Source organism: Cyphellophora europaea (assembly GCF_000365145.1).
Source record: "Cyphellophora europaea CBS 101466 unplaced genomic scaffold supercont1.1, whole genome shotgun sequence".
NCBI classification, from domain to species: Eukaryota; Fungi; Ascomycota; class Eurotiomycetes; order Chaetothyriales; family Cyphellophoraceae; genus Cyphellophora; species Cyphellophora europaea.
This window is the reverse complement of record NW_008481797.1, coordinates 1,029,503-1,055,646: the sequence shown is the minus strand read 5'-3', so window position 1 is coordinate 1,055,646 and position 26,144 is coordinate 1,029,503. Positions and strand designations below refer to the sequence as shown.

At 52.9% G+C, this 26,144-nt stretch overlaps 9 protein-coding genes across 9 annotated transcripts; 5 read left to right on the top strand and 4 right to left on the bottom strand.

Annotated features, from left to right (window-relative positions):
* Positions 1–223: 223 nt before the first annotated feature.
* On the top strand, positions 224–1,379 carry HMPREF1541_00373 (uncharacterized protein; the record flags this gene model as incomplete). The annotated part of the gene is made up of 2 exons (XM_008712679.1): positions 224–257; positions 307–1,379. The coding sequence occupies 2 exons, from the start codon at positions 224–226 to the stop codon at positions 1,377–1,379; spliced, it is 1,107 nt and encodes a 368-aa protein (XP_008710901.1).
* Positions 1,380–1,703: 324 nt separating this feature from the next.
* On the bottom strand, positions 1,704–3,441 carry HMPREF1541_00372 (uncharacterized protein; the record flags this gene model as incomplete). The annotated part of the gene is made up of 5 exons (XM_008712678.1): positions 1,704–2,149; positions 2,204–2,461; positions 2,638–2,702; positions 2,813–2,958; positions 3,013–3,441. The coding sequence occupies 5 exons, from the start codon at positions 3,439–3,441 to the stop codon at positions 1,704–1,706; spliced, it is 1,344 nt and encodes a 447-aa protein (XP_008710900.1).
* A 1,100-nt stretch (positions 3,442–4,541) lies between these two features.
* Positions 4,542–5,507, top strand: HMPREF1541_00371 (uncharacterized protein; the record flags this gene model as incomplete). Its single annotated transcript, XM_008712677.1, has 2 exons — positions 4,542–4,852; positions 4,904–5,507. The coding sequence occupies 2 exons, from the start codon at positions 4,542–4,544 to the stop codon at positions 5,505–5,507; spliced, it is 915 nt and encodes a 304-aa protein (XP_008710899.1).
* A 367-nt stretch (positions 5,508–5,874) lies between these two features.
* HMPREF1541_00370 (uncharacterized protein) lies at positions 5,875–8,268 on the top strand (the record flags this gene model as incomplete). The annotated part of the gene is made up of 1 exon (XM_008712676.1): positions 5,875–8,268. The coding sequence occupies one exon, from the start codon at positions 5,875–5,877 to the stop codon at positions 8,266–8,268; it is 2,394 nt and encodes a 797-aa protein (XP_008710898.1).
* A 1,150-nt stretch (positions 8,269–9,418) lies between these two features.
* HMPREF1541_00369 (uncharacterized protein) lies at positions 9,419–11,044 on the top strand (the record flags this gene model as incomplete). Its single annotated transcript, XM_008712675.1, has 1 exon — positions 9,419–11,044. One exon carries the CDS (start codon positions 9,419–9,421, stop codon positions 11,042–11,044), a length of 1,626 nt encoding a protein of 541 aa, XP_008710897.1.
* A 329-nt stretch (positions 11,045–11,373) lies between these two features.
* HMPREF1541_00368 (uncharacterized protein) lies at positions 11,374–21,178 on the top strand (the record flags this gene model as incomplete). The annotated part of the gene is made up of 3 exons (XM_008712674.1): positions 11,374–11,417; positions 11,469–11,502; positions 11,552–21,178. 3 exons carry the CDS (start codon positions 11,374–11,376, stop codon positions 21,176–21,178), a joined length of 9,705 nt encoding a protein of 3,234 aa, XP_008710896.1.
* A 2,351-nt stretch (positions 21,179–23,529) lies between these two features.
* On the bottom strand, positions 23,530–24,728 carry HMPREF1541_00367 (uncharacterized protein; the record flags this gene model as incomplete). Its single annotated transcript, XM_008712673.1, has 2 exons — positions 23,530–24,657; positions 24,714–24,728. The coding sequence occupies 2 exons, from the start codon at positions 24,726–24,728 to the stop codon at positions 23,530–23,532; spliced, it is 1,143 nt and encodes a 380-aa protein (XP_008710895.1).
* A 403-nt stretch (positions 24,729–25,131) lies between these two features.
* Positions 25,132–25,342, bottom strand: HMPREF1541_00366 (uncharacterized protein; the record flags this gene model as incomplete). Its single annotated transcript, XM_008712672.1, has 2 exons — positions 25,132–25,236; positions 25,268–25,342. 2 exons carry the CDS (start codon positions 25,340–25,342, stop codon positions 25,132–25,134), a joined length of 180 nt encoding a protein of 59 aa, XP_008710894.1.
* Positions 25,343–25,432: 90 nt separating this feature from the next.
* On the bottom strand, positions 25,433–25,690 carry HMPREF1541_00365 (uncharacterized protein; the record flags this gene model as incomplete). The annotated part of the gene is made up of 1 exon (XM_008712671.1): positions 25,433–25,690. One exon carries the CDS (start codon positions 25,688–25,690, stop codon positions 25,433–25,435), a length of 258 nt encoding a protein of 85 aa, XP_008710893.1.
* Between the last annotated feature and the right edge of the window lie 454 nt (positions 25,691–26,144).

Sequence of the window (26,144 nt, the reverse complement as noted above, 5' to 3'; positions counted from 1 at the left end):
CTGCTTGAAGGCAAAGCACGCACCTCGTCGATTGTGCAACCAGGTGCTATTACGTGTTTCATGTGTCCAGCAGGCACCATCTCCATCGACTGCAGCCACTACTGTCTTCCCGCGATCGATCGGTAGTCCTCTTTGTCCAGCGAACAGACCTCGTCAGAGGCTATATTGATCGACCGTCCACTACTCAAACTCTCCCTACGCACCTACACACAACATTCGTAAAATGGCTTCCACAGAAGGCCCTGCAAGAGCACACGGTAAGGCAAGATTCAATTTCCTGTGACCGCGCTCTAAACACGGCTGCAGATCGACATGCTCGCCGACGACCGTTTGCGAACTGGATGAAGCGTTTAGCAAACCTCAAGAGCCTACACGCAGACTCCAACGACCCTGCGAGCCAGTCTCGACCGACTCAATCTAATAACACAAGCAAAACGCGCAAAAATGGCGTCCATAAGAATAACCCATATCCCTTGTCCGGACGTGCCGAGTCTCAGAACGGCCACCTTGCCTTCTCTGAGCCAGTAGACAACTCGCGCTCGTGCAACAGCTCGTTGGCTCAGAGTAAGCGGTCCATATCTCCTTCTCGTGAAAGCCAATCGGCCCAGAAGTCACGGCCTCCTACTTTGGCGACTAATGCCGAAACTGCGATCTCAGATGTCGCCCCTTCGGGCGCTGGAACGAGCGCGACCGCTCCTCGTACGGAGGGCGATCGTAACAGCACATTTTCTTCGCCCACCCAATCGCTACGATCCATGACGACCACCCTGACAACAGTTCAATCAACGGCTCCTGCCCTCAATACTCCATACTCGGCAAACCAGTTGCCACAACTGTACAGTGCACCACAGCCAGCAACTGCTGTGCCGGCCCATCTGGCTCCTCACGGCCATCCAACGACATATCAAAGTGCGACAGCGAACAACGTGCTGACCGACGACGCATCGATACTTACTTTGGCCTCTTCTTCAAAGCGTCGTCGCCGCAATAGCGTTGATACCAATGCTTCGGTCAAAGCCATCCCACCAGCGTCCATGTTTGGCAATAGCCGTGAATCGCTCCCTCTATCCGTCCTTTCCGGCACAGTCATCCATGGTCAACCAGACAACGCGTCGATCCGCGACGTATCCAGCCCGTACCCCAATGCAAGTTCCAAGCTCAACCCAGAACGCGCAAGCTTGATTTCCGCGTCGGGCGTTCAGGCGCCTGCCCTAGCTAGCGAACGCAACAGCTACATAGGTAGCAAGTACGGAGACGGGGCCAGCGTACGAAGCGGTCTGCTGGGTGGTACTGGCTTACACGGGCGGAATGATAGCATTAGTGGCAGCATTGGAGGGCAAAAGGACAAGGAGAGGGAGCGCGAAAAAGAGAAGGAGTGATGCAAGTAATGGAACGCGGGCTTCAATGATCAAGATGGACAGGAGATCATGCATCTGACTTTTGGCGTTGATAAGGGGCAGCTGAACGATACCCGACGCCCTAACAGTGGCTATGCGATTCCCAGTATGTTTGACCCATCTCTAAAACAGCTGTACGTAGATTCGGTGGGTCCGTGATTGGTTCTGAAATTCCTATGAAAACAGTAAGTGAGGTCAGTTCTAGACACTTTGGACTAATGCGTGCTCACTTTGTCCTGAGCGCTCGTGGCTTATAGAGGCACCTTCCCCGTTGATCTTGGTCTCGTCCGTCGCGCCTGGCGTCTCCTAGGCAAGCCTGGATCCTCCTACATCAGTCTCCCCGGTAGTGTCATTGACTGCAGGCTGCAGATCAGGCTCTCTGACTGCCTCTCGTCCCGCAACCTGATCGACAACTTGATCTAGAGCTTTCTCTTCCATCGCCCGCAATCTCCCCTCTACAATGACGCCCAAGCCCGACGTACTCTTCCACACCTTGACCAGCTCGCAGCCCACGCTCTCGAGCAAGGCCTTAAAGCCGGCCTCGGTCCGCTCCTTGCCGCCCATGTTAAACATTGTAATGTCAAAAGTTGCGATCCCCAGGTCATTAGTGGTTACCTCCTCTGGAAGCATTAATTCAGCGATCAATATCCGCGAATCGAGCGCCATGGCGGGTACGATTTTGCTGAGAATGGTCGTGCAGAAACTGTCGGAGTAGTCGTGGAGGACGCGGCGAAAGAAATAGGATCTTGCTCCTGTTTGTGCTTGGTTGAGTGACAGGCACGCACGCGTTCTGGGGCTCATCGTACCTTTGACAGCCTGTTCCGTCCAAAAGTCATGTTCCATCTTCATCACCTCCTTCGGTAGCCTCTGGTTCTCGTCGGCCTTCTTCAGCACCGCGGGCAGCTCCTGCAGCACAAAATTTCCTGCCTTTTTCATCAGATTCGGATAGGCGTCCAGAATGTCCGCAATGCAGTGCCCCGTCCCACCTCCTACGTCTACCATGACCACGCGTTCCTCATCTTCGGTAGCGAGCTGCTCGAAGTCGTAGTAGCCCAGCAGTGGAACTATAGACATTGGAAGTCCAAGTAAGAATCATGTTCGGGGAAGACTAATAATTGGGCGAGGACAAGAGGATCCGGGTGCGCAGTGCTGGACAGAGAGAAGCGGCCCATGACAGCAAAGTAGAGCCCAAGCACCCAGGTTGTCTAACGGATTCTCCTCATGTTCAGACAAGACTTACTTGAAGCATCCGCATGTGCCAGCCCGGCCTGGAAAGCATGCAGCCGCTCGGGATGACGTGCCATACTGGAGCAGAGAATGTTAGTGCCCTGTACCATACTTGGCGGAAGATGATGTGAGGGTGGAGATTGTCGAGTCGGCCGTCATACCGGGGGCAACGGTGCAGGGAAACTCACGTCTCCCAGATAGGAATGCCCTCAGCTTTGGATTTCCATGCGTATGGCGAATAGCGTTGATCGAGAGGCTCATGTAACCCTTTATCACTAAGATAGAGGTGCAGATTGTCGATCATAAGGAAGGATTCATCGTAGACGAGCTGGAACTGTGTTATGTGATGAGAATGTCAGCTGGTCAGGGCGTGGGCGCAACAACTGACAAACATGCCAGGCCCAGGGACCAGAGTGTAAGCGTATGAGTGCTTGGTGTGCGCGTAGACGCGCGGAGCTGGACTGGAGAGGAAGTTTGTGCAAACAAGCATACGAAGCAGGCGCTCCAGGAGTGGTTCACTAGCGTCTGTGGAATCAGCGATCGAATAGAGAGTGGCCGTGCCGGGAAAGGGGATCGCATGTAGAGCTTTGAGGTGGAGACACGTGCGAATAGAGACGAGCTCCATGGCGTTTGCCATATGGACATCGGCCATATCCATCGGGTTGCGCAGTCGACTGATCAGGTCTTTCGCGCAAGCAATCAGCTTGGTTCGTGACTGCGTGCCATCGGCGCCAGGGCTGTAACTTTGAGCTGCAACGGAAAGAGTGTGAATGGCGGAGTGAAGCTCCTCCTCCGAGGGAAACGCCGCAAGGTCCATGGTCAGGTGCCGTTCAGGTGGCCACAGCGCGTTGATCTTGATGGTAAGCTATAGAGAAACCACAAGCACGATGAAGTATGTGAGCTAGCAGCGCGATATCACGAATTCACCTTCTCTGCGACTGTTGTTCGATAAGCTATGTGCAGCTAGTCCGCCCGCTACCGGGGAAAGGCTTTAGTTGCATGAGGCCAATGTTTCCCTTGCGGCCGAGGCGTGATGGTGCTGTCCGGTGTCTGCTTCATACGGGCTGTTAAGTCGACCGTAGTCGATCCTTGACAAGCCATGCAATTGCTTCGCATCTTCATTCTGCTCCTATTGTTCGCAGAACGCGGCGGTAGTGTAAACTAGTAGTGAGCAAGAGTATCCATTGACGCTACCCCCTGAGCGGTGGAGGTGATCCAGAACCCTTTGAACGTCGCCGGCAGCGACTCCTGCAAGGTGCGGCTGCCACAGGGTGCTTCGGGCTTGTCAAGGTTGCTTGCAGGATAGCAGTAGCAGCTGCATGTGGAGCAACAGGGGCGATCAGACGGCCAAGGAGTGATAATATGGAATAATGCAGGCTAGGTGTTGACAGGAGGTGACGTTCATGCCGGCGTAGCGGCTGCCAAGCACTCGCCTACTGCTTCCGCGGCGGCTCTTCCAATTCTACCGCAGATGCGTTCGTAGAGCTGCAGCAATGTCCAGGGATGGAGCTTTGACGAGCCCATCCTGGTCATTCTTGCATCGCCTGAGTTCTCCCATCGTTAATTGGAGCGCGGCGCTATGAAATCGAACCTGTGCCACCTCATCAAGCCCTGCTGCCCACGGCCGCCAGCAGGGTTCCAGGCAGGTGCCACGCTGCCCAGCATCACATCGGGAAGGCGCTCCGGAACTTTTCTTCTACTGATGCCAGCTGTACTGGTCAGCCCTCGCTGCTAATGACAAAGCGTTGAGCTTGTCATGATCCTAACACTTGGAGTAACACGAGACCCCCCGTCTATCTTATTCCACGGTAGGTGCAATGTTACCTGTGATACAAACACGATTCGTTTCGCTTGCGGGGTCGACACTTCTGCATATAATAACTGCTGATCAAGCCGTCGACGCAAATATAGCACAACATGTCGTATGACGACTCTGAGCTGATAGAAGTCGACTCATTTCCGGACGAGGGTTTCGCTGAATCTATCACCGAGTACGCAACCAGCATCGCATCAGACATCCGTCGTGGCATCGAGGAGAACGGCAGGACGTATCCGGCATTTGGCCGAAACGAGTACGGTCTACCTATTGATGAACAGGAGCAAGACCGAAATGATCTACAGCATTGCAAGTTTGGCCTGATTCTCGGCGACAGGTTGCATCTTGCGCCTATAGCCGAAGAACCAGCCAATATTCTAGATCTTGGAACAGGTTCAGGAATATGGGCAATGTGAGTCATTGTTGTACACAACCTCCTGGCCCTCGTATGCTGACCTTGCAGTGATATGGCAGACAAGCACCCCACAGCCAACGTCATCGGAGTCGATGTCGCCGCAGTGCAGCCTCGATGGGTGCCTCCTAATTGCTCATTCGAAATTGATGATGTGGAAAGCGACTGGCTGTTTCGGCCCGACACATTCGACTTTATTCATGGCCGTGAATTTCTCCTTGCGATCCGGGATTGGGACAGGCTCATAAGTCAGAGCTTTCACCACTTGAAGCCGGGAGGGTACCTTGAGCTATCTTCGTCCTTCCCTGAGCCAGGAAGCGATGATGACACCATACCGGCAAACAGTGCCTGGGTGCAGTTTACTGAAACATTTTTCGAGATTGGCGAGAAAATCGGCGCCTCCGGCCATGCTCCCAAACGCTGGAAAGCAAAGCTTGAGGCCCATGGTTTCGAAGATGTGCAAGAGTTCATCTTCAAGATTCCTTCGAGTCCCTGGCCGAGGGACAGACGACTGAAACACATTGGCGCTCTCGAAGTGGCGAATTTGGACAAAGGAGCAGAGGCACTACTGATTCGCGGCATGACTGGCGTCCTCGGGCGTCCCAAGGAGGAGGCGACAGTATGTGTCATGATTGATTACAACGCTCCAAACTGACAGCGTAGGTCTTATTCGCAAAAGCGAGACAGGAGTCCCGAGACCATCGGATGCATGGCTACATCCGGTTGTAAGTCTTACTCTGGACAACCCCTACCTGAAGCTGATGTTGTCAAAGCTATTGCGTCTCTGGAAGGAGGCCTTTGAACACTAGGAGTGTGCACGAATGAAGGGCAAGCAGCACGGTCCATTGTTCGGTCTCGCCCGCCCCACATTGGTCACATTCCAGCACCCCTTGCGCCTTGTCTACCTAACAACGGCAGATATCCGGAACGACAACATCATGCATTCTGACACGCTCCCGCATCGATAAAGTTTACCAAACATGCATTCATCCTCCAATTCCACAATCCCCAGGTTGGTTGTTATGGAGGACGCCGCTTTGGATCGAGCTATCTTGGCACAACCTCGAGCCAACATCTCGCAACCCCGTGGTAGCAACAGCTCGAACTGTGTTATCGACATGTTGGCCACGAAAATATACACAAACCCGGCAGCTAAAGTCCTACGGGAAGTCAATACCCAATACATGGCGCCTTCTGACCCATTCCTCGCGGTACACGATGATTCTGCAGCTCCTGTGCTTGCAGAGCAGCGACCGGTACTGAAGCGAGCGTCTCTGCCTAGAGCTTCCTACACGGCAAGCGAGGGGCGTGGCTCGCACCATACGACTCCCGAATCACGATCTGGATATGGGTCCCAGGAGGATTACCATGGGGCATCTGATATCAGTGTTCGCAAATCGATGTCTTCCGTGACCGATGCCGAACTGTTCAGCGATATTGATGACGATTCCGATTCAATAGAAGAAGAAGACGATGAGCCTTCTGGCTTCGAACCTACTGAGGTCGCCGAATTAGGTCCAATGACCAGCGGAGCTTTGGGCCCCAACGAAGTGGCGGTTGATTTTTCGAGCGAGGGCTTGAATAAGCACGCATCGTACGGAGGCGAGGTCGACACAGATTCAGACGATGATCAGGATCACGCCCATCCAAACGAGCAGCAAAGTCGAGCTCGAACTTTCTCCTACGAGTCCCATCTGTACGAAGCAACATCGCCCACAGAATCCCAGCTTGTTGACGAGGGGTTTGAGTTCCACAACCAACTACCAGAAGACAGCCAACTTGGGAAGTTCGCCAATGATGCTTTCCGTGAAGCATTGAAGGATGTCTCTCCGGATCTTCCGCGCAAGCAGCAGTGGTATGCATGGCGCAAGGTCGTCGAAATGTTGGAACAGCACGAGCGTGGCCACGATGACGAAGACGACTTCTTTGACGACTCGGATCTCCCCAACGATTTCTCGCTGGGGTCGCTTGCGGATCGCTCTTTCGGAGGCTGCCACTGTGGCGGGGATAAGAGCAGGTGTACGTGCGGTCCGGGATCTTGCTATTGCTCCGGCTGTCGTCCGCAGAGTCAACGTAGCGAAGCAAACGCCCATGCGCAGCGCACTATCGAAGAAGACCAGCAGGACGTACCTATGAACATTGACTACGCTCCCATCACGCCTTCATTCCCACCGAACATTCATCATGCAAGGCCGTCACACATTAGCCAAATGACACAGGTGGGGATTGCGAAGGACCATGTCCCCGATCCGTACTACGATACTGAAGAAAGTGCTGGTCCGCATCCGATATCCATCAGCAGAATGGCCACCAATGGGACAGCATCCAACCCTGGATGTGGCTGCAAATGTGGTAGCAAATGCGCATGTCCCACCGGTGCGTGTCGGTGCGCCCAGCGAGACAAGGATGTCCATGCTGCCACAAGTGCCACGATCACGTCAAAGGAACTGTTCGAGATTCCCGTGAAACGTTCTGCGGCAATTTTTGATCCTCAAGAAAATTGGTCCGATGCAGCGACTGCGGGTCGATCGCCTCCCCCTTCGGACATCAAAGAACCTCAAGTCTTCCAAGAGAATTTTCCTCAAATCGCGACCGCCCTCAGCACGCCTTCCATCCTTTCTCCCCAGGATGCTCCAACACCAGCTCCACCATTGTGCTCACCTATGCGATCCCCTATGAGATCTCCCGAGAGACTTGCACACACTCCTGCAACAACAATATCTCGACCAGATACTCCCCGACCAGTCGGCGACACATACGAACACGGCATACGACAGTCGGTTGAGCCAGAACCTCTCTCTCCTGTATCGCACAGACACTCCACACCAGCATATGAGAATCGCTCGAGGTCCCCGTCTCCAATCTCTCCCGCCACGCCGTCTGACACCGAAATGCGCGACCTTACACCTACTCAGCCATGGCAGCCATACGAGCGCGAGGCATCTGTGCTTCCTGACGCACCTGACATTGAGGCACTCTCACCTCCAGACTCGCCGGATGCAGATGTGCCTCCTATGCCTGCGTTCCCTGCACATTATTCTTCAAGAATGGCTACGGTCCCGCATATGCAGCATCCGCCACCGCCTATCCCTATGTCGCCGACGCTCAAGCCGCGTAAGCAGCGTGCGACATCCACCTCGATACCTAGCTCGAAACGAAACACAAAGTCAGGCGTGCAAGGAGCTAAAGTGGTAAAACCCCAGCCAAAGAGCCGTAATGTGACCAGGAAAGTGACTTCCAAGGTTGTCAAGGGCAAGAGAGACGTCACGGGAGCGAAAGTCAGGCAGGCAGTGGAAAGGATTGAAGATAGTGTCAGGAATGAGCTTGAGATAGACGGTGGAGTGTTACAGAAAGACGGCACACCTCCGAGGAGGAGCACCAGGGTACGGGCAAGGAGCGGAAGTCCTGATATATGAAAGCGAACTAGGTTTCCAGCGAGGACGACGGGTCGTGGTTTACAATTCGAATTGATATTTAGCGAATCACTTTTGCACAGCCAAAGTCTTTGATTTCCACTGGTGATCTATGTACATGTACGTCGCTGCCGTGCCATGAGTCACAGGCAGTGACGACGAAGGCATCAAGGCAGCCACAGTCTCCTTGGCACTGCATTCCAGGAAAGGTGGCTAGAAGACTGCGCCACAAACACACTCAGCAGGAACGATCACAACACCTGCTCTGGTCATCCGCCGGCAGTGCTATCGCGATACTTGGGAGGTATCATATGGAGTGGAATATAAGCAGCAACCCTCCGAAGACCGGGTTGGAATCCCGCAAATCGGAGGATTGCCGACTCAGTACCGCACGAACAAACCGTAGCCCTTGCCTGGCACATCCAAGGCGGTGTGTCACTGTGCATCTGCACCATCATGATAGCTTGTCGGTCGATTCGAGCATCCGGAAAGGGCTACTGTGCCAGTCTCCCTTATCTGATCGTGCCTGTTGCTGTCTCCACCTCCGGAATAGTCCTCCGTACGACTCTTTGTCTTTGCAATGCTATCCTAGGCACTACAATCAACGATAGCGTGCCTCGAATCTCACGGGCTGTCGACAGACCTATCCATACTAGGGCTTATGGTTCACTGATCCTAGAATCGACAAAAAGTCACAGGTGGAGAGAAAGATAGGCAGCGGGGGTTCTCCGACAGCCGTTCTCCAATTGCAGGGATTCGAGACGGTACTCGGCACACGAGGCCCATCTAAGCTCTTTATGGCATGAGATGAACTGAAAAGTCTTTTCTGTTGATTTTGCTACTGAGCACTACAGGACTCCCCATTCGCGGAAGCGGCGTCGCAGCCGATCGCGGACGCCGTGGCACGCCCTCTGAAGATGCTGCTAACATCCTCGCCAGATCGAGAGGTGAACTGTCTTACTGGTCGCATGGCAGGGGTTGCAATCGACCGTTTTCTTGAGTCATTTTTTGGCTCCTGAACTTGATTTTATATATGCTAAGCCCTTTCGCATATGGCATTGTTTTTTCCCGCGCCGCAATTCATCCAGATTCACTCATTTGTACTGATCCAGCCTTGTGTGGATCCTATGACTCCAGATTCTAGCCCTTCATCATGACGGGCGAGCTTCACCATCATGAGGATAGCGTGGAAACGGCCGACGCACACCGCACCGTGCAGCAACACCGACAAAAGCAATCCGTTGCTTCCACAGATCTGAGGCGCGTACCAACTGCAGACGTGGCCTCCACCGACCAGAGACCTTCACTCGAGCACACTCGCTCTCACATATCCCATCACGACATCACACTCTTTCCAACAACCAGCACCACTTTTCAAGAGGTCAATCCGGAGCAATATACACGATTCTCGCCGCGCCGCAAATATGCCATCACTGCCATTCTGTCTTTGTGCGGTTTCCTGTCTCCCGTTTCATCGACCACCATCTTGGCCGCAGTACCCGAAGTTGCAGCCACATACAACACTTCGGGTTCTATCATCAACTTGTCCAACGCCCTGTACATGATCTTCATGGGCATATCACCGTGTTTGTGGGGTCCGATCTCCACCATTTATGGTCGTCGGTGGCCCTCAATCATCTCTGCCGCTCTGTTCTTCGTCTTCAGCATCGGCACCGCCCTCGCCCCAGACCTGGCATCATTCTTCGTCTTCCGCATGCTCACTGCTTATCAAGGGACTTCTTTCTTGATCGTGGGAAATGCTTGCATCGGCGATATTTACGCCCCTGTTGAACGCGGAACAGCGCTGAGCGCGTTTCTAAGTGGCACCCTGATTGGACCTGCGTTTGGACCATTCATTGGCGGTATTATTGTCACCTTTTGTACCTGGAGAGACATTTTCTGGCTGCAAACCGCGCTTGGCGGGCTAGCAACAGTCTTGGTCATCCTCTTCTTGCCCGAAACCATTCCCGAAAAGAAGATCGAGGAGCTGAAAGAGCTTTCAGCTACCCAGCGCTACAAGCGTATCATGCATTGGACCTCTCCCATCAGAGTTGGTGTCCTGCTTTTCAGCTATCCGAACTTGCTCATTGCCGGTCTCGCCTCATCTAGTCTGGTCTGGAACATGTACTCATTGTTGACTCCCATACGTTATGTCCTCAACCCCCGGTTCAACCTTACCTCGCCTATTCAATCGGGTCTCTTCTATATTGCTCCAGGATGCGGGTACCTCTTGGGGACTTTCTTCGGTGGCCGTTATGCGGATTTTATTGTCAAGAAGCACATTAAGATCAAGAACAAGCGAGTGCCGGAGGATAGACTACGCTCCTGCTGGGCTTTCATTGGCATTGTCACACCAGCTTGCATGCTGGTCTATGGCTGGTCAGTAGATCAAAAGGTTGGGGGCGTACCTTTGCCTGTGGCGGCCATGTTCATCCAGGGTGTCTCGCAGCTATTTTGCTTTCCAAGTCTAAACACGTATTGCTTGGACGTCATGCAGGCTAAAGGCATGAGCGCAGAAGTTGTTGCGGGAAATTACATGATAAGGTATCTGTTCGCGGCTGCCGGCTCGGCGGTGTGCTTGCCAGCCATCGAGGCCATGGGTGTTGGATGGTTCAGTACAATCAGCACAGGCTTTCTGGTCGTGAGTGCTGCCATGGTCTGGGCAACGACGATCTGGGGCGAAGGCTGGCGGAAGGCCGTGGACCGGAAGAAGAAAGCGAAGCGCGTGCAGAGAGCTCAGCAGGAGCTCGATGCGAAGGGTGCCTCGGAGAAGGTATAGACGAGGGTGTTGATGGTTTCTGCTGGTTTTACAGATACCCCATATGGCAGACGCTTGCCTGTCACGATATAGATAATCAACTGGATGGCATCTTAACCACCCACTGGACTCAATTCACTGCCTGCATTCCTGGTGGAGCAATCAGGAGTTAGGAGTTAGCCTATTGCCTCGCGGTTTCCCCAGAACGCATCAACTCATCTACTCCGGACCGCAAGCTGCCCTCGACCACACGCTTTCGAGGCCACTCGTACTTTTCCGCCGCTCTTCGCTTCATGCCTAACTGTCCCCGGATTGAGACCAGACATGGATGCATTCGTTGAGCTTGCACGATGGCCTGGAATCTCTTCCCACGGGGCGGAGGGACGTTCAACTGGTAAGCGCCGCCGACCGGGACATTGGTAGTGGTTCGACTGACCCTGTTCAGGACCTGGGTGATTGAATTGATTGTCTGCATCTGCGTGAGTCTTAACACTCCTGTCCTCTAAAAGGCATGGCTAACACCGCCAGCTTGTGAACTGGTTTCTATTCTATTTTAATCGAGTCCTCGCTACGCTCATATCCTATGGCCTCCGAGCATACACCTGGAATAAATTCAAAGTCTGGGTAGATATACAGTCGTTGCAGATCTCTCTGCTCGGCGGCCGAATCTTCTTCAAAGGAGTCAGATACCATGGCGAGAACGAAACCATCTTCATTCAACAAGGGTTCATCACCTGGCGGTATTACTTCCGTTCTACACGTCAGGTCAACCTCTTCAAGCCCTTGAGAACGAAAGATTCAAAGGATGACGAGACCAAATCGGGAGATTCGGCTAGCGACAATGGTCAAGAGTCCGATGAGGACAATACTGTTCAGCCCGGGGCAAGATCAGACGCTAGGATCGCCATAAACGCAACTGGCCTGGAATGGTTCGTGTACAATCGCACACCTGCCTACGATGCGATCATCGCTGCCGCCGACAAGGGCTCGCGCGTACCAGAAGGAGACCCCTCGTGGAATGGACCAGACGACTCCAAAGGCTCTGACGGTCCCTCGTCTAGGTCCACAGCAAAGCGCGTCGCGGAGAAGCTACATGTACCTATTTCTTCTTCAAGCCGGTCCTCGCCCAAGCAGGAAACCCCATCGGTCGACGGTCCATCCCTCACTCCCATGGAAAGCCGAAACGATGCCGATGCTGAGGATGACCAGTCGATTGGTAGCGACACGCCGATCGGCGAAGCACATGTCAATGCCTTCCATTCTCTTATCCTAGCGGTCCTTCCTGTTGGCGTAGAAGTCAGCAGAGGCGCCATATCTCTCGGTAATGAATCGACAAGAGCTATCGTGGTCACAACATTTACCAAAGCCAAAGGTCATATTGACGGTGGTGCCGCCGTGGACAAGGATATCTTTCGTCAGATCTTTGACTTTGAAATTGAGCATCCGTTGATACAGATGAAACCCAACCCGGAGTTCCGTCATTCGCAAATGGCTGCTGCAGAGAGAATCATCCAAGGCATCGACAATCCTAACAGGAAGCGACGTTGGTGGCAAATTCACCTCGACTTTCGCAAACGACGACATGAGGCTGCTCAACACCTCAGAAGACTAGTTCCTCCTTTCCACGGTTCCGTCGAATCCTTTCGCCCGGCATCTTATTCTGGCAGATCCCATAACTCCTATAAGGCCTTCGGCGCCGACAGTGATGAGGGCAACGTGTGGCATGGTCTCGATCGCTATCTGGATGAGAACGACCGTGACGACCATGAAGCATGGTCCCATATAGACTATGCCCGCTTCTCTACGATTGTAGATTGCCCTGCAATCCATTTCAACTTTTACTGGGATGTCCAAGGGACTGTTCCACCTGGGGACGCTGTTCAGGCCGAGAAAGTGGCTTCTTACGATCTCAACGGCGATGTTCCTCCCGCTTATGGCATGCATCTCACTGTTCGTGGAGGTGATGTCAATTATGGCCCTTGGGCTGATCGCCTCCGACTAGAGATCCAGTCTACGTTCTTTCCCAATGCTTATCGTAATGCAACTCCTGCCGAGGCGCCGGCTACGGGCGATCTACGCATCTATACCACAATGAACATCCGCGTCGATATCGCTGAGGACGTCTCTTTAAGGGTCCCGATGCGAGAACAATCGAAGGACTGGCATTGGCGTGGGAGAGCTCATGCTGTCCGCGAAGCTGCTATGCTACGACGTCAGCGAGAGCGCCGGACGCATTTTCGCTTTCGACGGACTGCCAAAAAGGCTACGGCTCCCGACGTTCGACCTTTCGGATGGTTCTCCTTCACTGTCGGTAAAGATACCACCGTCAAATACGACATGGCCATGATTCCTGACGGCAATGGATACAAAAACACACTGCAGATGAACGTCGTCGATGCCAGAGCCACATCCAGTGTCAATCATGCCTTGTTGTGGCGATGCCCTTCCCACAAGATCACCTGCGATCTGCCTTATCCGCTTGGTTGGAATGACATGCATAAGTGGACGTTCAATATCGAGAGTGATCAATTGGAAATGTTTATCCTTCGAGATCATATGTTTCTACTTATCGACCTGATAGGCGACTTCACCGCTGGGCAAAAGGCAGATTTCATGACGTTCGTGCCGTACAACTACAACATTGGCCTCGTGTTTACCGACCTGAAGCTGTACCTCAACGCAAACGACTTCAACATTATTGACTCTCCCACTGATATCAATGAAAATGCGTACCTCGTTCTCGGATTCAAACTTCTCAATGGATTTGTCGGTATTCCGATGAAGTACTACGCACCAAGACAGAGCCAGGTTCTTTTCAAAGCGAACGGGAATAATGCCTATCTCAATATCTCAAGTCCGATCTGGAACACGTTACACACCTTCCTTGTCGACGATGAGTATGTGCCTGACCTGAAGACCATGGGGACTCTAAAAGGTCTCGAAATGGATGGATCTTACAACTACTATACGTCCATGTCGCCCGGCCTAAGCGACTCACTCCTGATGAACATTACAGGCCTTGGTCCGCGATTTCACCTCCATGGTTTCCTGATCCGCTATTTCATGAACGTCAAGGAGAATTACTTTGGTGATCACCTACACTTCAGGACGCTGGAGGAGTATCAAGCCCTAATAGAGAAAGATCGCCCGGAGACTGCGATGCAAAGACCGACCAGTAAAGAGAACGACCTTGATGTAATCCTAACCGTAAGAGCTGACCAGACCTCGATCTTGATACCATCAAACATCTACACGCGCCGCAAGGGCATTCGCGCGGATATCCTGATGGTGGAGGCAGATATGCGGTTCACAAATTACTACATGGATCTGCAAGTCAATTCAAGCCCAATCGAGGCCAGTATCGAGACGGTGAACGGGCCCGGGCAGAAACCAGATATCACTAGCACTCAGGTCTTCCTCGAAAATGTCGTTGTTTATGGCCACCGACTTTTCGGTGCACCTCCCACCGAGCCGACATATTCCTGCCATTGGGACGTTGACGTTGGCTTCATATCTGGGCAGTGTTCTTCCGAATTCCTCGGAACCCTGATTCAAGGCGTCCAATCCCTCATCTTCACCATTGACGACTTTGAGAACGCTCTGCCAAACGTGCTTTCAAAACCTATTTTCGACGTCAACTTTGTACGTGCACGAGTCGCTGGAATCAAGCTTTGGATATTATCTGAATCTACAGCATTTTTGGCAGAAATAACTCCATTAACAGTCGACTTTGATGACTGGGCGGGTCGTGACTTCGCGAAGCACATCAATGTCGATATTCCAGCGATACTTATCGCTGCAGCAGAGCTGAAAAGTGCCCTGAGACACCATGAGATTCCGGACCATGAGGTTGAAACATTTGGCTTGTTCAGAACATCTCTTCGGCTCGCCACCCTGGACAAAACCGCCAATCTAGCACGAACGAGGGCATTGCAACAAGCTCACCTCCGCTATTCTGATCAGCGCACGCATCGAGTGGACTGGCTTTTGCACAAACCTACCGTCCCGGGTGTATCGCGAACCGAGTACAGGTCCGAGTGGAGTAGAAATCCGCCATCTATGCCTACGCCTACCATACCCGAGCCGATACTGGACATTACCGATCTCGCTGAGCGTCAACCGATGCTCGACAAGCTTGGCCGTAAAAGCTCCTTCATATCGTCAAAATCGTCTTTAAACGGTCTAGGCAAGAAGAGCAGCTCTCACAAGCAAATTTTGGACACTCCGGGAAGTAAATACAATACTCGCGGCGACGCTCGTTCTGTTAAGAAACAGAGTAGCTTTCTTGACAAATCCATTGCTCGCAACAGCCTGTTCCAAACAGCCTCGAAGGAGCCAGGAGCTGCGAAGCAGGGTATCGGAGCCACGTCGGTAACACTTTCTAGCCCATGGACTGCTCCGCATTTTACTCTCCAAGATGCTGTGCCGAGCAGTGCCGATATGCCAGATACGCTTCTCTTGTCACCTACGGTCGTGCAGCGCACCGCAAAACAATTCCCCGCTGCCGAGGATGATCCCTCGGAAGATGAAGGTGAAGGACACATGGGCTTGATTCTGTCCCTCGAACAAGGCCTTGTTGGATTCTGCACACCGGCGCTTCTCTCGGGCATAGCAGGTCTAGTCGACGAGCTTAAGCCTAAGACATCCTTGGACCGTCTCGACGGCGCTCAGAGGGATGTCATTGAGCTTGTGATGCAAAAACTTAGGCCCATGAAAGGCAGTAAAACCTTCGACCTCGACATTCGGCTGCCGTACGCTCACATCCGATTTATCCATGCGGGGGAAATCCAGGATATACCGCCAGTAATCTACAAAGATCAGTATGATATCCGTTTGAAACGCGGCCGTGCCAATGTCCGCTTCATCACGAAACAGATTATCGAGGATGCCAATCGCCCCATCACACATGGCCTACTGATACACACTACTTTAGACAATCTATCCATCGATGTCAGTAACAAGAACACTACAGAAGGAAATGGCCCAGCATATGCAGGTTTGGTCGTTTCACGGCTTGGTATATGGTTCAGCTCCATGGAACAACTACGTGGCATGGTGCAGGTCGCCGAGATCGCCACACAAGTTGCCGCCTCAAAGCTTGAGCAGATGGCTCAGCTCATTCATCGGACCACCACAATGATCGAGGGTCTCGTGGAGACCTTCTCTACGCTCGATGACAGCCTGAAGACACGACATCTGGTATATCATTTAACCCAAGCAGCAACTGCTGCTTCAGACCCTGTCTTCTTGACGCGCCCGTCCTATGTCCTACGAAGTACTGACGACCACGTGCGAAGTAGCGAATCATGGAAGATTCTTGTTCGACTACGCCAGATTTTCACCAGCTCCATCCGAGAAGCAGCAGCACAAACCTTTGATGATTGCCCATGCAGCGGAGTCGAGCTGCAAGACGGCGCTCGCGAGCAGATGATGCAAGCATTCGAGGACTGGCGAGCGTGGGACTCGGTACCGGCTCACAAAGTTCCGGTCATGGCTGCGCTTTTTGGTCAAGACGTCAAAATCGATGGCTCTACCGCGGCGTTGAGATACATGTGTCTCGAAATAGTCATGGGCAATATGTCCGTGATCCTTGATCCTGGTCCTTCGCAAAGCGACGTGACTCTAAACGGCTTAGAAGCTGGTATTTCATTCGACCCAGGTTTCCGCGGCTTGTATCAAGCTGGAGACACAAAAGTAGTGGTCCAGGCCTACACTGCCGAATTTGCAGTAAACCTCAATTGGGAACTTGTCGAGCTGTCCAGCAGTCTGATGAAAATGATTCGGTCGTCGGAACCGCATAACCAACTTGAACAGGTCGAGCTCTCGAAGAAGACTTCCTTGGACCGATTTGCGATTGAAGCAGTCGTTTGCACCGACCTTGTGTCCCTGTCGGCAAAGACACCCACCATAACGCTTAGGCTCGGGGCGGAGAGCCTCAATACGACGACCTTCCTCAACGCTCCTGCAGGAGGCGCTCTGGCTGCTTTCTTCACAGTCACATCTACGGCCGCAATGGCCCGAGTAGCTGGTTTGGATAAAGAGTTGTTGAGGTGGAAACTTACTCAGCCCAAAGTCAGCGGTTCATTCGCGCCTCCTCCATTGGAGGACGACTTGGGACGTCGTGCAAGCACCCTTAGGCTCGGCGCGGCCTGCGACAAGTTGAGATTCAAGTTGAAAGAAGATATAAATTTCGTCATGCGTGTAGCCAGCGCTGTGGTCGACAAAGAGGTTTCTCAAGTTCACAAGCTTTTCTTATCAAGTCCTATCAAGGCCAAACGTCCAAGGCTTGACAGAACAGAGCCTATGACGGCGAACAGGCTTCAACTGCATCTTGCCTTCTTTCTCGAGGACTACAAGCTTGATCTTGTACTACTACCTGCACTTCGATACGCGATCAATGGCAGAGTTGCAAGAACTTCGGTCATACCCCGAGGGAACGGACAGATGACGATCAACTTCGATCTCAAGTCTCACGAACACGTCTTTCGAGGCGTATGGGACACAGCTTACGAAAAACCTTCCACTCTTCAAATGCCACCAATCAATGGTCAGCTATGTATCTCAGTGGGCGATAAAACGACTATGCTAGGCGTCCATACTACTATTGAGCAAATCGAATTCGAAGCGGCAGCTGTCAGAGCATGCTTTGATGTTGTCAACCAGCCAGGCTTCATTGACTCTGCAAAGAGCATTCAAGCGGATGCAACCTCACTCCAGGAAAGACTTGACAAACTTTTAATGTCTTCTGCCTCTGCCAGAGTCCGTGGAAATGCACCGAAACCACCGACAGTACTTCGTTATGGCTTTGACGGTACCCTTGCAGGCATAAGAATTCACTGCCAAGCCCCGTCGCTCTTAGACTCTGATGCGACAGCGGATCTCAACTTTGAGGTCGGGCGTAGTGCAATCAAAATACACAACATGATGAAAGACTCAACGAAAGTCTATGAGAAGCCGCAGTTCTCCGTCAGCATTCGCGAGATCTCGGTGGGCTTGTTTCGCAAGAACAAGTATAGTCGACAAAATTACGGCACGTTCAGTACCGGTGTCCAGGTGTTGGGCATCACGGAGATAGACGACAAGGACAACCATCTTCAGGTCTACAATGTATCGAGTCACGGCATCCGTGTTGACATGTACGAAGAGACCGCATCGTTGGTCGTCGACATTGCAACGTTTTTGCAGGAACGCATCAAGTCGATTACCATCTCCGAACAAGCCAAGAACCTTAAACCTATACGTCGTTTGACGCTGGCACATCTTGCTGAGAGAAACGCTTCTGCAGACGATGGGGCAGACGACTTCGCTGCGGACGATACGTCCACTCACTTGTTTGATTCGGTAGTAGCGCTCAGCATCGATCGAATCCAGATACGGTGGGGTCTGCATGAGACAACAGTTGCTACTCCCGGTCGCACATTGGAGGATCTGATCTTCTCGATTCGCAAAGTGGATCTGCAGACGCGGCAGGAAGGTTCGGCTCGTCTTTCAATGGCCGAGATACAACTCCAGCTTGTGCCACATTTTCACGACCCTACAAAGAGATCAGCGAACTCCGCGCTACTGCCAGAAGTCATCTTCAGTACTGCTTACGTGTCCACGAAAAAGGAGCGTCGTCTGGCTTTCCAGGCCAAGGGCAAGGCTCTCGAGCTGCGTCTGGGTGCTGACTTCGTACTTCCAGCATCTCTCATTCAGAAGTCTCTCGCTGGAGCAAGCAAGCAGTTACGAGAATCCAGCATCCAACTCAGCACAACCAACGCTACGCCTGAGGCTAAGCGTAAGAGCGGAGCGTTGCTGGGGCGGAAGCGATTCGCGTGGCTCGCGGTAGACGCCGATTTTGCCGGTGCTGTAGTTCATGTCAGCCCGCGGCAAGAGAATCATCCTCGATCCGCATTTGGCATGCTCAAGGGATCTTCGAGATCTCGAGCCGGCCGCTACCTGCAAGCTACTCATGGAGACCACCACGCTACCGAGGCCATACTTCAGGCCCCTGGAATAGCGATCAAGGTGCAGTATCATGATAATGGCACTGACGACCCTACCTTAAGCACGGAGCTCAAGGTTGCCGCGTCCTCCAACACCTTGTATCCATCGGTCGTGCCTCTCATTCTGGATATTTCGTCAAGCATCAAAGAATTAATGGGCGATGAAAACACAGTTCCCAAACCCAAAAATCCACCACCCACGGCTCAGCAGACAACGAACAAATATCTCTCTGATGGCACACTTGAGCCCAACGCAATCCTGGGACGGGCGAAGCTGAACGCTGGTCTATGGATCCAAAGACAAGAGTTCAGTCTAAGTTGTCAACCCATTGCCAGGGTTGCAGCCACAGCTAAGTTCGAAGAAATCTTCTTGACTGTCAATACCGTGCAGGGACCCGATCAGAATCGCTTCTTCTCGATCCTGACCACCTTCAATAAATTGCAGACCTCTGTTCAGCATGTCTACTCCCGAGAATCCACGGCCAGCTTCGAGCTCGACTCGTTTGTTGTGTCGCTCATGAACAGTAAGCACGTCAGCCAGACGACTGGAATTTCTGCGATCGTCAATGTCAGTCCAATGAAGATGGACATCAACGCCAAACAGCTCCAGGACTTCTTGTTATTCCGTGAGATCTGGTATCCAGCAGAGCTTCGTGCCACGAAGAATACCACTACCCCGGTATCGGCCACGGCAGATACGCAAGCATTTGCCATTCAGCGGTATCAGCAGATCACGGCCTCTGGAACACTGCCCTGGAACGCAATCGTGTCTCTGCAGGAACTGAATATGCAAGTCGACTTTGGACCAGGTTTGGGCAAGTCTGTGTTCACAATCTCGAAACTCTGGGCCTCATCGAAGAAGAACTCTGATGCTGAGCAGAACCTGTGCATCGGTTTCGACAAAATAGCAATTGACAGCAGTGGTCGCATGAGTGGCTTCGTTGAACTGGCAAACTTCCGCGTAAGAACATCCATTAGATGGCCGGAAAACATCGCAACGAGCACACGGGCACCTCTCGTACAAGCATCTGTTGGCTTCCACCATCTCCGCGCTAAGGCTGTCTTTGACTACCAACCTTTCGCCGTTGTGGATATATCGACTTTTGAAGCTTTGATGTACAATGTAAGACAAGACGTTGGTCAGAATGACCGGTTGGTCGCGATGTTGAATGGCGGCAAGGTGCAAGGATTTTGTACCACTCTGGCCGGCGCACAGGGTCTGGCTTTGATGCAAGCATTCGAACGACTGATTGAGGACAAGAAAGAGTCGTTCCAAGCCTCGCTGCAAGAACTTGACAAACACCTACGTAGGAAGTCGGTGTACCCTACCGCTACTTGGACAACGCCTGTGCCCGAGATCAAAGAGAAGGAGGAAGCACCCACCAGAGACAACTTTTCGCTGCATACGGACGTCGTAGTTGCAATTGGCGAGATCGACATCGGTGTCTTCCCAAACACTTTCTTCGACAATCAGATTCTAAAGCTAGAAGCAACAGACGCTCAAGCTCGCTTTGCCGTTGCCGTCATTCAGGGAAGAGTGCAAAGTGGTCTGGGTATGCGGCTTGGCCAGGTCCGCGTTGCCCTCTCGAGTATCAACAAACCTAATACCAAAGCTTTGGGCGAAGTGTCTGTTCCGGAAGTCATCGAGCGTGCGACTGGATCTCGAGGTGGCACTATTCTCAAAGTACCTCGTCTGGTGTCGTCCATGCAGACATGGCAGACAGCAAACTCCAACACTATCGAGTACATTTTCCGCTCTGTCTTTGAGGGCAAGGTGGACGTGGGATGGAACTACAGCCGCATTTCCTTTATTCGCGACATGTGGGGTACGCACTCTCGAGCGTTTGCTGCCCGTGCCGGCAAGCCGCTACCGGAGCCTGCCGTGAAGATCACTGCTGAGCAAGGTGACGGGCCCGAGGGAAGCGGGAAAGAGAAGATCACCGCCGTGGTCAACATGCCGACCAGCAAATTCAAGTATGTGGCCCTCGAGCCGCCGGTGATCGACACCCCGCAGTTGAGAGACATGGGTGAGGCGACGCCGCCGCTCGAGTGGATCGGTCTGCACAGGGACCGTCTTCCCGAGGCGACGCACAGTGTGGCCATTGTGACTTTGCTGGAGATTGCAAAGGAGGTTGAAGATGCGTATGTGCGGATTCTGGGAAGTTCTTGAAGAAGTACATGTCTATTCCGCCTACATAATGAAGGGTTTGAAAAATGCATGGCGGGGATAACAATGGATAATAGCATAGCGACGGCGTTCCCACGGGTACCTGACACACAATACTGTACGGATAATGTTTGTTTCGCAATAAATCAATATGATAAATAATGCACATTAACTCGCCCAAACGGCTTGCCGACTCGCCCTTTGGCGGCACTAGACAGCTACCGCTTGTTTCACCAAGTCTGTAGGCGAGCAAGAGAAAATCCCCCTAGCGAGGCCCAGGCCCGCGATTCTCATCCATTCCCGTAGGGTTGATTCGACGATTTCTATCAAACAAATCTCCGTAAGCGATTTTCTCTTTAGCGGAAAATGGGCTTACGGGTCTTGGGAGGCGGCGGCGGAAACAGGCGCAAGTTGTGAGGGTCGAGCCTTGAAGTGACAAAGATGCTTGCACCTGTACGGAGTAGACTCATCTCGCTATCGGGGGTGCGTCATCAAGCCTGGTCGATGCCGAGCGGGTCACGACATGGCGCGGCACTCTACGGATGTAATGAGGCGGGATGGTGATCCGTGCTGGAGCAAAACGGCGTGAACGTGGTGGACCCTGATGGTGTGAGAGCCGTTGGACGGTGCAGCGCGGCGCGGGACGGCGGGAAACTCTGTTGCCTTTGGCGTGGGTTGTTTTTTCGCACTTGCGCCTTGAAGATGGGGGGCTTGGAGCTTGGAGAACGTTGGCTGGTAGCCTTTGGGAGTGAGCAGCCGCATCCCACGAGGGTCCCACCAAAGCAGATATGTTGTTTCGCTTCCTCAGAACTCAGGATCCGAGGCTGCTGTTGATCCGGCCCGGCCAACAGACACATACAGATAGAGGAGGGTTTCATGTTCTTCTTCTCTTTGTCGCCAACCTTAACTTTGCTCATAGAATCACTTCTCAGGTACCATTACGCTGTGCTTTCGTCGCCGTTACTGCCCATCACGCGACGATCTATTGTCGGTTTGAAATCATCGAGACGCTTGTCAGACGCCCCGAACATCCACGACTAGTGGTTGTCCACTAGAATGGACGAGTACGCCACGACCATCACGTTACTCATCGACCGGAGTCCCTGTCTAGGATATAAGGAGCCCCCGCCCGTCACACCTTCGCAAGATGTGCTTCGCCGTCGACGTGGCCGTAGCCGTCCCTCGCTGAGTCAACTGGAAGTTGTGGTAGAGGCGCCTCGAGCTGAGGAGATCAGCTCGCTGACGCCGTCTAGTGGAGATTCGGCGGCGGGATCATTTGAGGCAGCACGGTGGCGGTCGGTTGTCTTTGAAGAGGGTTCACTGCCGGGTCTGGGCCGGTCAGAAGTCGAAACTTTGGATGTCGAAGCAAATGGCGGCCTTGCCGCCAGACGTTACTCCCTTTCCGAATATGGAAGCGACGGAGGCGAGGCTGATGATGATAAAGAATGCCAACGGCAATCTGCGGAGGACTTAAGTGAGCTGCAAGCCGAAGTCCAGCGCGAGTCCGATACGTTAGCACGCCGTAAAGCACTGCAGTCGCAGGCCCATCAGACTCCTCAAGATCGGCCAGAGAGCCGAAAGGAGTCATCGCCCTCAGTTGTCCCACCAGCGTCCAGCATGAACGACGGAAGTGCCTGCCTGGAGCAAACAACCACACCCTTTACGGCGGGGAGCACTGATGCGAGAGCCAGCCGGCGGTGGTCTTCGAGCAATCGTATGATCTCGTGCAGACCTCGTTTTACACGAAACCATAGCGCGGAGATTCCTGAGGCGATACGAAAGCGGATTGTTGAGGCAGCCTCAGCAGTAGAGCGGACCCTCTGTGGTAGCGGAGGTCTGAAAGAGAAGAGCAGTTTCCGATTTCGCCAGGTGGCCAGGCAGATGACGTTATGAGAATGAATACCCAGAGGTGCCGCTAGTAGCATTAACAATAGGTAGACGGTGCCAGACCGTGGAAATAGAGAGCACTAATCACCATAATCACTATGGCCAACGGCCAAGCACAGGCAGTGAAAGTCTTGGCGTCTTGGCAGTCCTGATGCCCTGATGCCTGCTAACTGGATATTGATTGCAGGAAGGTTCCAGGGCCAGGACAGCGACGTGATCCGCTCGACTCGTAGCTCATTATGCACTGATGACCTTTTACGACAATAGAAAATCGCAGCGACTGACGTTGACGACCCGCTACAGGCACTGTGTTTTCAGCCAAGCCCCGGTGAAAATCCGAGATCCGCCGATGCCCATTCTGGGACATATGCACCGCTGGGATCTCCGATACTTCGTATAGAGCGCTTGACCATTCGTCTTGACGGAAAGTGGGTCTTGGTATGCGGCGCGTCCGGCCTCATCAGGTCCTATTGTGCAGGCATCGGAAAGTTGGCATGCGGCTCAACATGAGCCTGCTGGACTTGGTGCAACTGTCTCCGCGCCCACGAGAAGATTTCGTGCAACACTGGAGCGGTGCCTTCGTCTATGGTGCCCGAAATAGCTTGGAATAGCTTGGTGGCCAGGTTGCGCGCCCACCAGAATCGATGTCCGTGTGTCTGCACCAGAACGGTCCAGGTAAGAAAGAGGAGGATGGCAACCTGGTCACCTTCGCGGAGTGCAGCTATGTATTCGCCGTCAATTAGCTGGACCCAACCGAGACAGTGCTCAAGGAAGCGGCGCCCATTAAAGTCATGCGTATCCTGGCTGTGGCATGGAAGATGGGTGAATGCTTCTTCTAGCCAGAAGAGGGCTTTCTTGCATGATGCTTGATGCAAGGTGGCTGTAAAGCGGACCTTGAACGGAGCCTCGTCGGGTGGTTCTGGGCGAGACTTGTTCATATCGTCGAGATTCCGGAATGTAGTGGAGGTGAGAACATCGAGCATCTGTGAAGGTATATCCGTTTGTGTGACTGTAGCTTGATGGAGAGGGTGATGAGCCAGAGTTGCTGAACTCGTGTTGAGGTGTGAGTGAATTGATTGCATCAGGGTGAGGTATCTGGTCAACAATTGTAGGATGTCAAAGAGAGAGGTGGTGGAAGGTTGATGCTGGACAGACACCAAGATCATAAGCAGAATCAGAGGCTCGAGATAGACAAGAGCGGCGTTCGTTTCGGCCGTGGTCGTGGAGGACAGGTCTGGTAGGTCATGAACAGCAAGATCTCGATAATCCATGGCAGCTTTAACATAATCTGCAGCAGCTGTCTCCGGAGGTCCGCTGAGCTCGAATGTTGTGATAGACAAGAGAGCGTTCAGCAGGAATGGATGTTGCAAGGCGACTTCAGGCATTTCCGTCTCCCAGATGCTATTGTCATCCGCATATTTCGTGGGAATGGTGTCATAGGTTGTAGTAGTCCAGCGGTGCATCAGGCTGAGTTCCTGAATGTGACGATCCGAACGTGTATAGGATTCAAGTACTTGGGGATGCTCTGAGAAAGTCGAGTGCTGGTCCGTGGATAAATGCTGAGCCCGGTCGTATTGACAGTCCAGACCTCGAGCCTTGCAGTGGCCACATCGAGGTCCGACCTCGTCACACTTGACTCTCTTCTGCTTACACTGTTGGCAACCATTGCGGGACTTGCGATGTGGGCGGCGAGGTGCCATCATCTAGTCAAAGATGCAAAGAGGAGTGAGTGTCGATGGTGAAGATGAGGCGCAGATCGGCCGGTTCAAGAAGGTCAAGGTCAGGGCCCTACTTGGCCGACTCCACCCAGCCCGGTCTGCATTAGCGTGACGCCTGCTTTTAACCCTCCTTACCTCAGTCAGGTATCAATCGAGCAATGCCGTCATTCTTCGGTAGCTGGAAACCATGCTGTGGCAGATTATCATACAGCTTACTCATGTAGAAGCGTCGAATGGCACTTACTGGGTGGCAGACGAAGGGGAAGTTCTAGCCCCAAGGCAAGTACACCCCCAATCGAACCCCCACCCCCACCTTCCTCGACCACCTCCTTCCAGCACAGCAGAGCTCAGCTAGAGCTTCGCATCTCCCTTGCCACTTGATCCGTCCACCATTTTCTCTACCTCGTGGAACTTGACGAACTTCTCCAACATCTGCCTCTCTGCTGCCGTCAACGTCTGTGCCACCAGAGAACTCAATCTGACATACCGGGCCGAACGCTTCAGCCAGCCACCTTGCCGTTCCAGGCGTGAGCAGTGCACCCGTACTCAACAGTGTGTGCATGCTCTTAGCATACTCTCGCGGTAGAGGGCGAATGTCAAGCTTCTGCAACTCGGAGAAAAACTGTGGTGAGCCACCGTAGGCAGTCACTCCTTAGGCGAAGACTCCCTGCAGGAGTTCTGAAGGAGAAGGGTAGAATGGAGAGCCGTCGTATGGCAGCATTGCAGTTTGCGCGAACATGGCACCGAGCGAGATGTTCCAAAGTGTCCAGCCTGTACCGCTATAGTGGAAGTGGATGTCCTGAGAGCCGAAGTTGTTGTGGAATATGTGTTCTTTGGCGCCGTTGAGTATTAGTCTGCCTTGTAAATGTACAGTTCCTTTGGGTGTACCGGTTGTCCCAGAGCTGAACATGACGATGAAGGGTGTGGCGAAAGGAACGCGTGTGAAGGTGAGGGATGATGCCGTTTCGTTCTCGACCACGTCTTTCGATTGCTTGGAGCCAGAAATGTGGGAGTTGTCGCCATGTGTACTCTCGTGGTGGAGAAAGATCCCGCTCGTCGGTCGGCGTCTATAACAGCTACAGCATCTTCCTTACCTCGTAAAAGATTCTCCGCGAAGGTCATGTGAGTGTGCTCGAAGGATCTAGGAAACTTGTCGATTTGAACGTTGTCATCAATGGCGTGGGACGGCTGGGACGATGCTAGAATGTTACAGAAGCTGAAAACGGCAAGCCAGAAGTCGTTGAGTCGGTGATGGAGAAGCGGTGAAGTTCAGCGTAAGTCTTCAACTTCAGGGAGAGGCGCTCGTTGATGAAATCTCGGAAGTCGTCCATATTTGTACGCAGATTGGGCGGTGGGATGTAGAT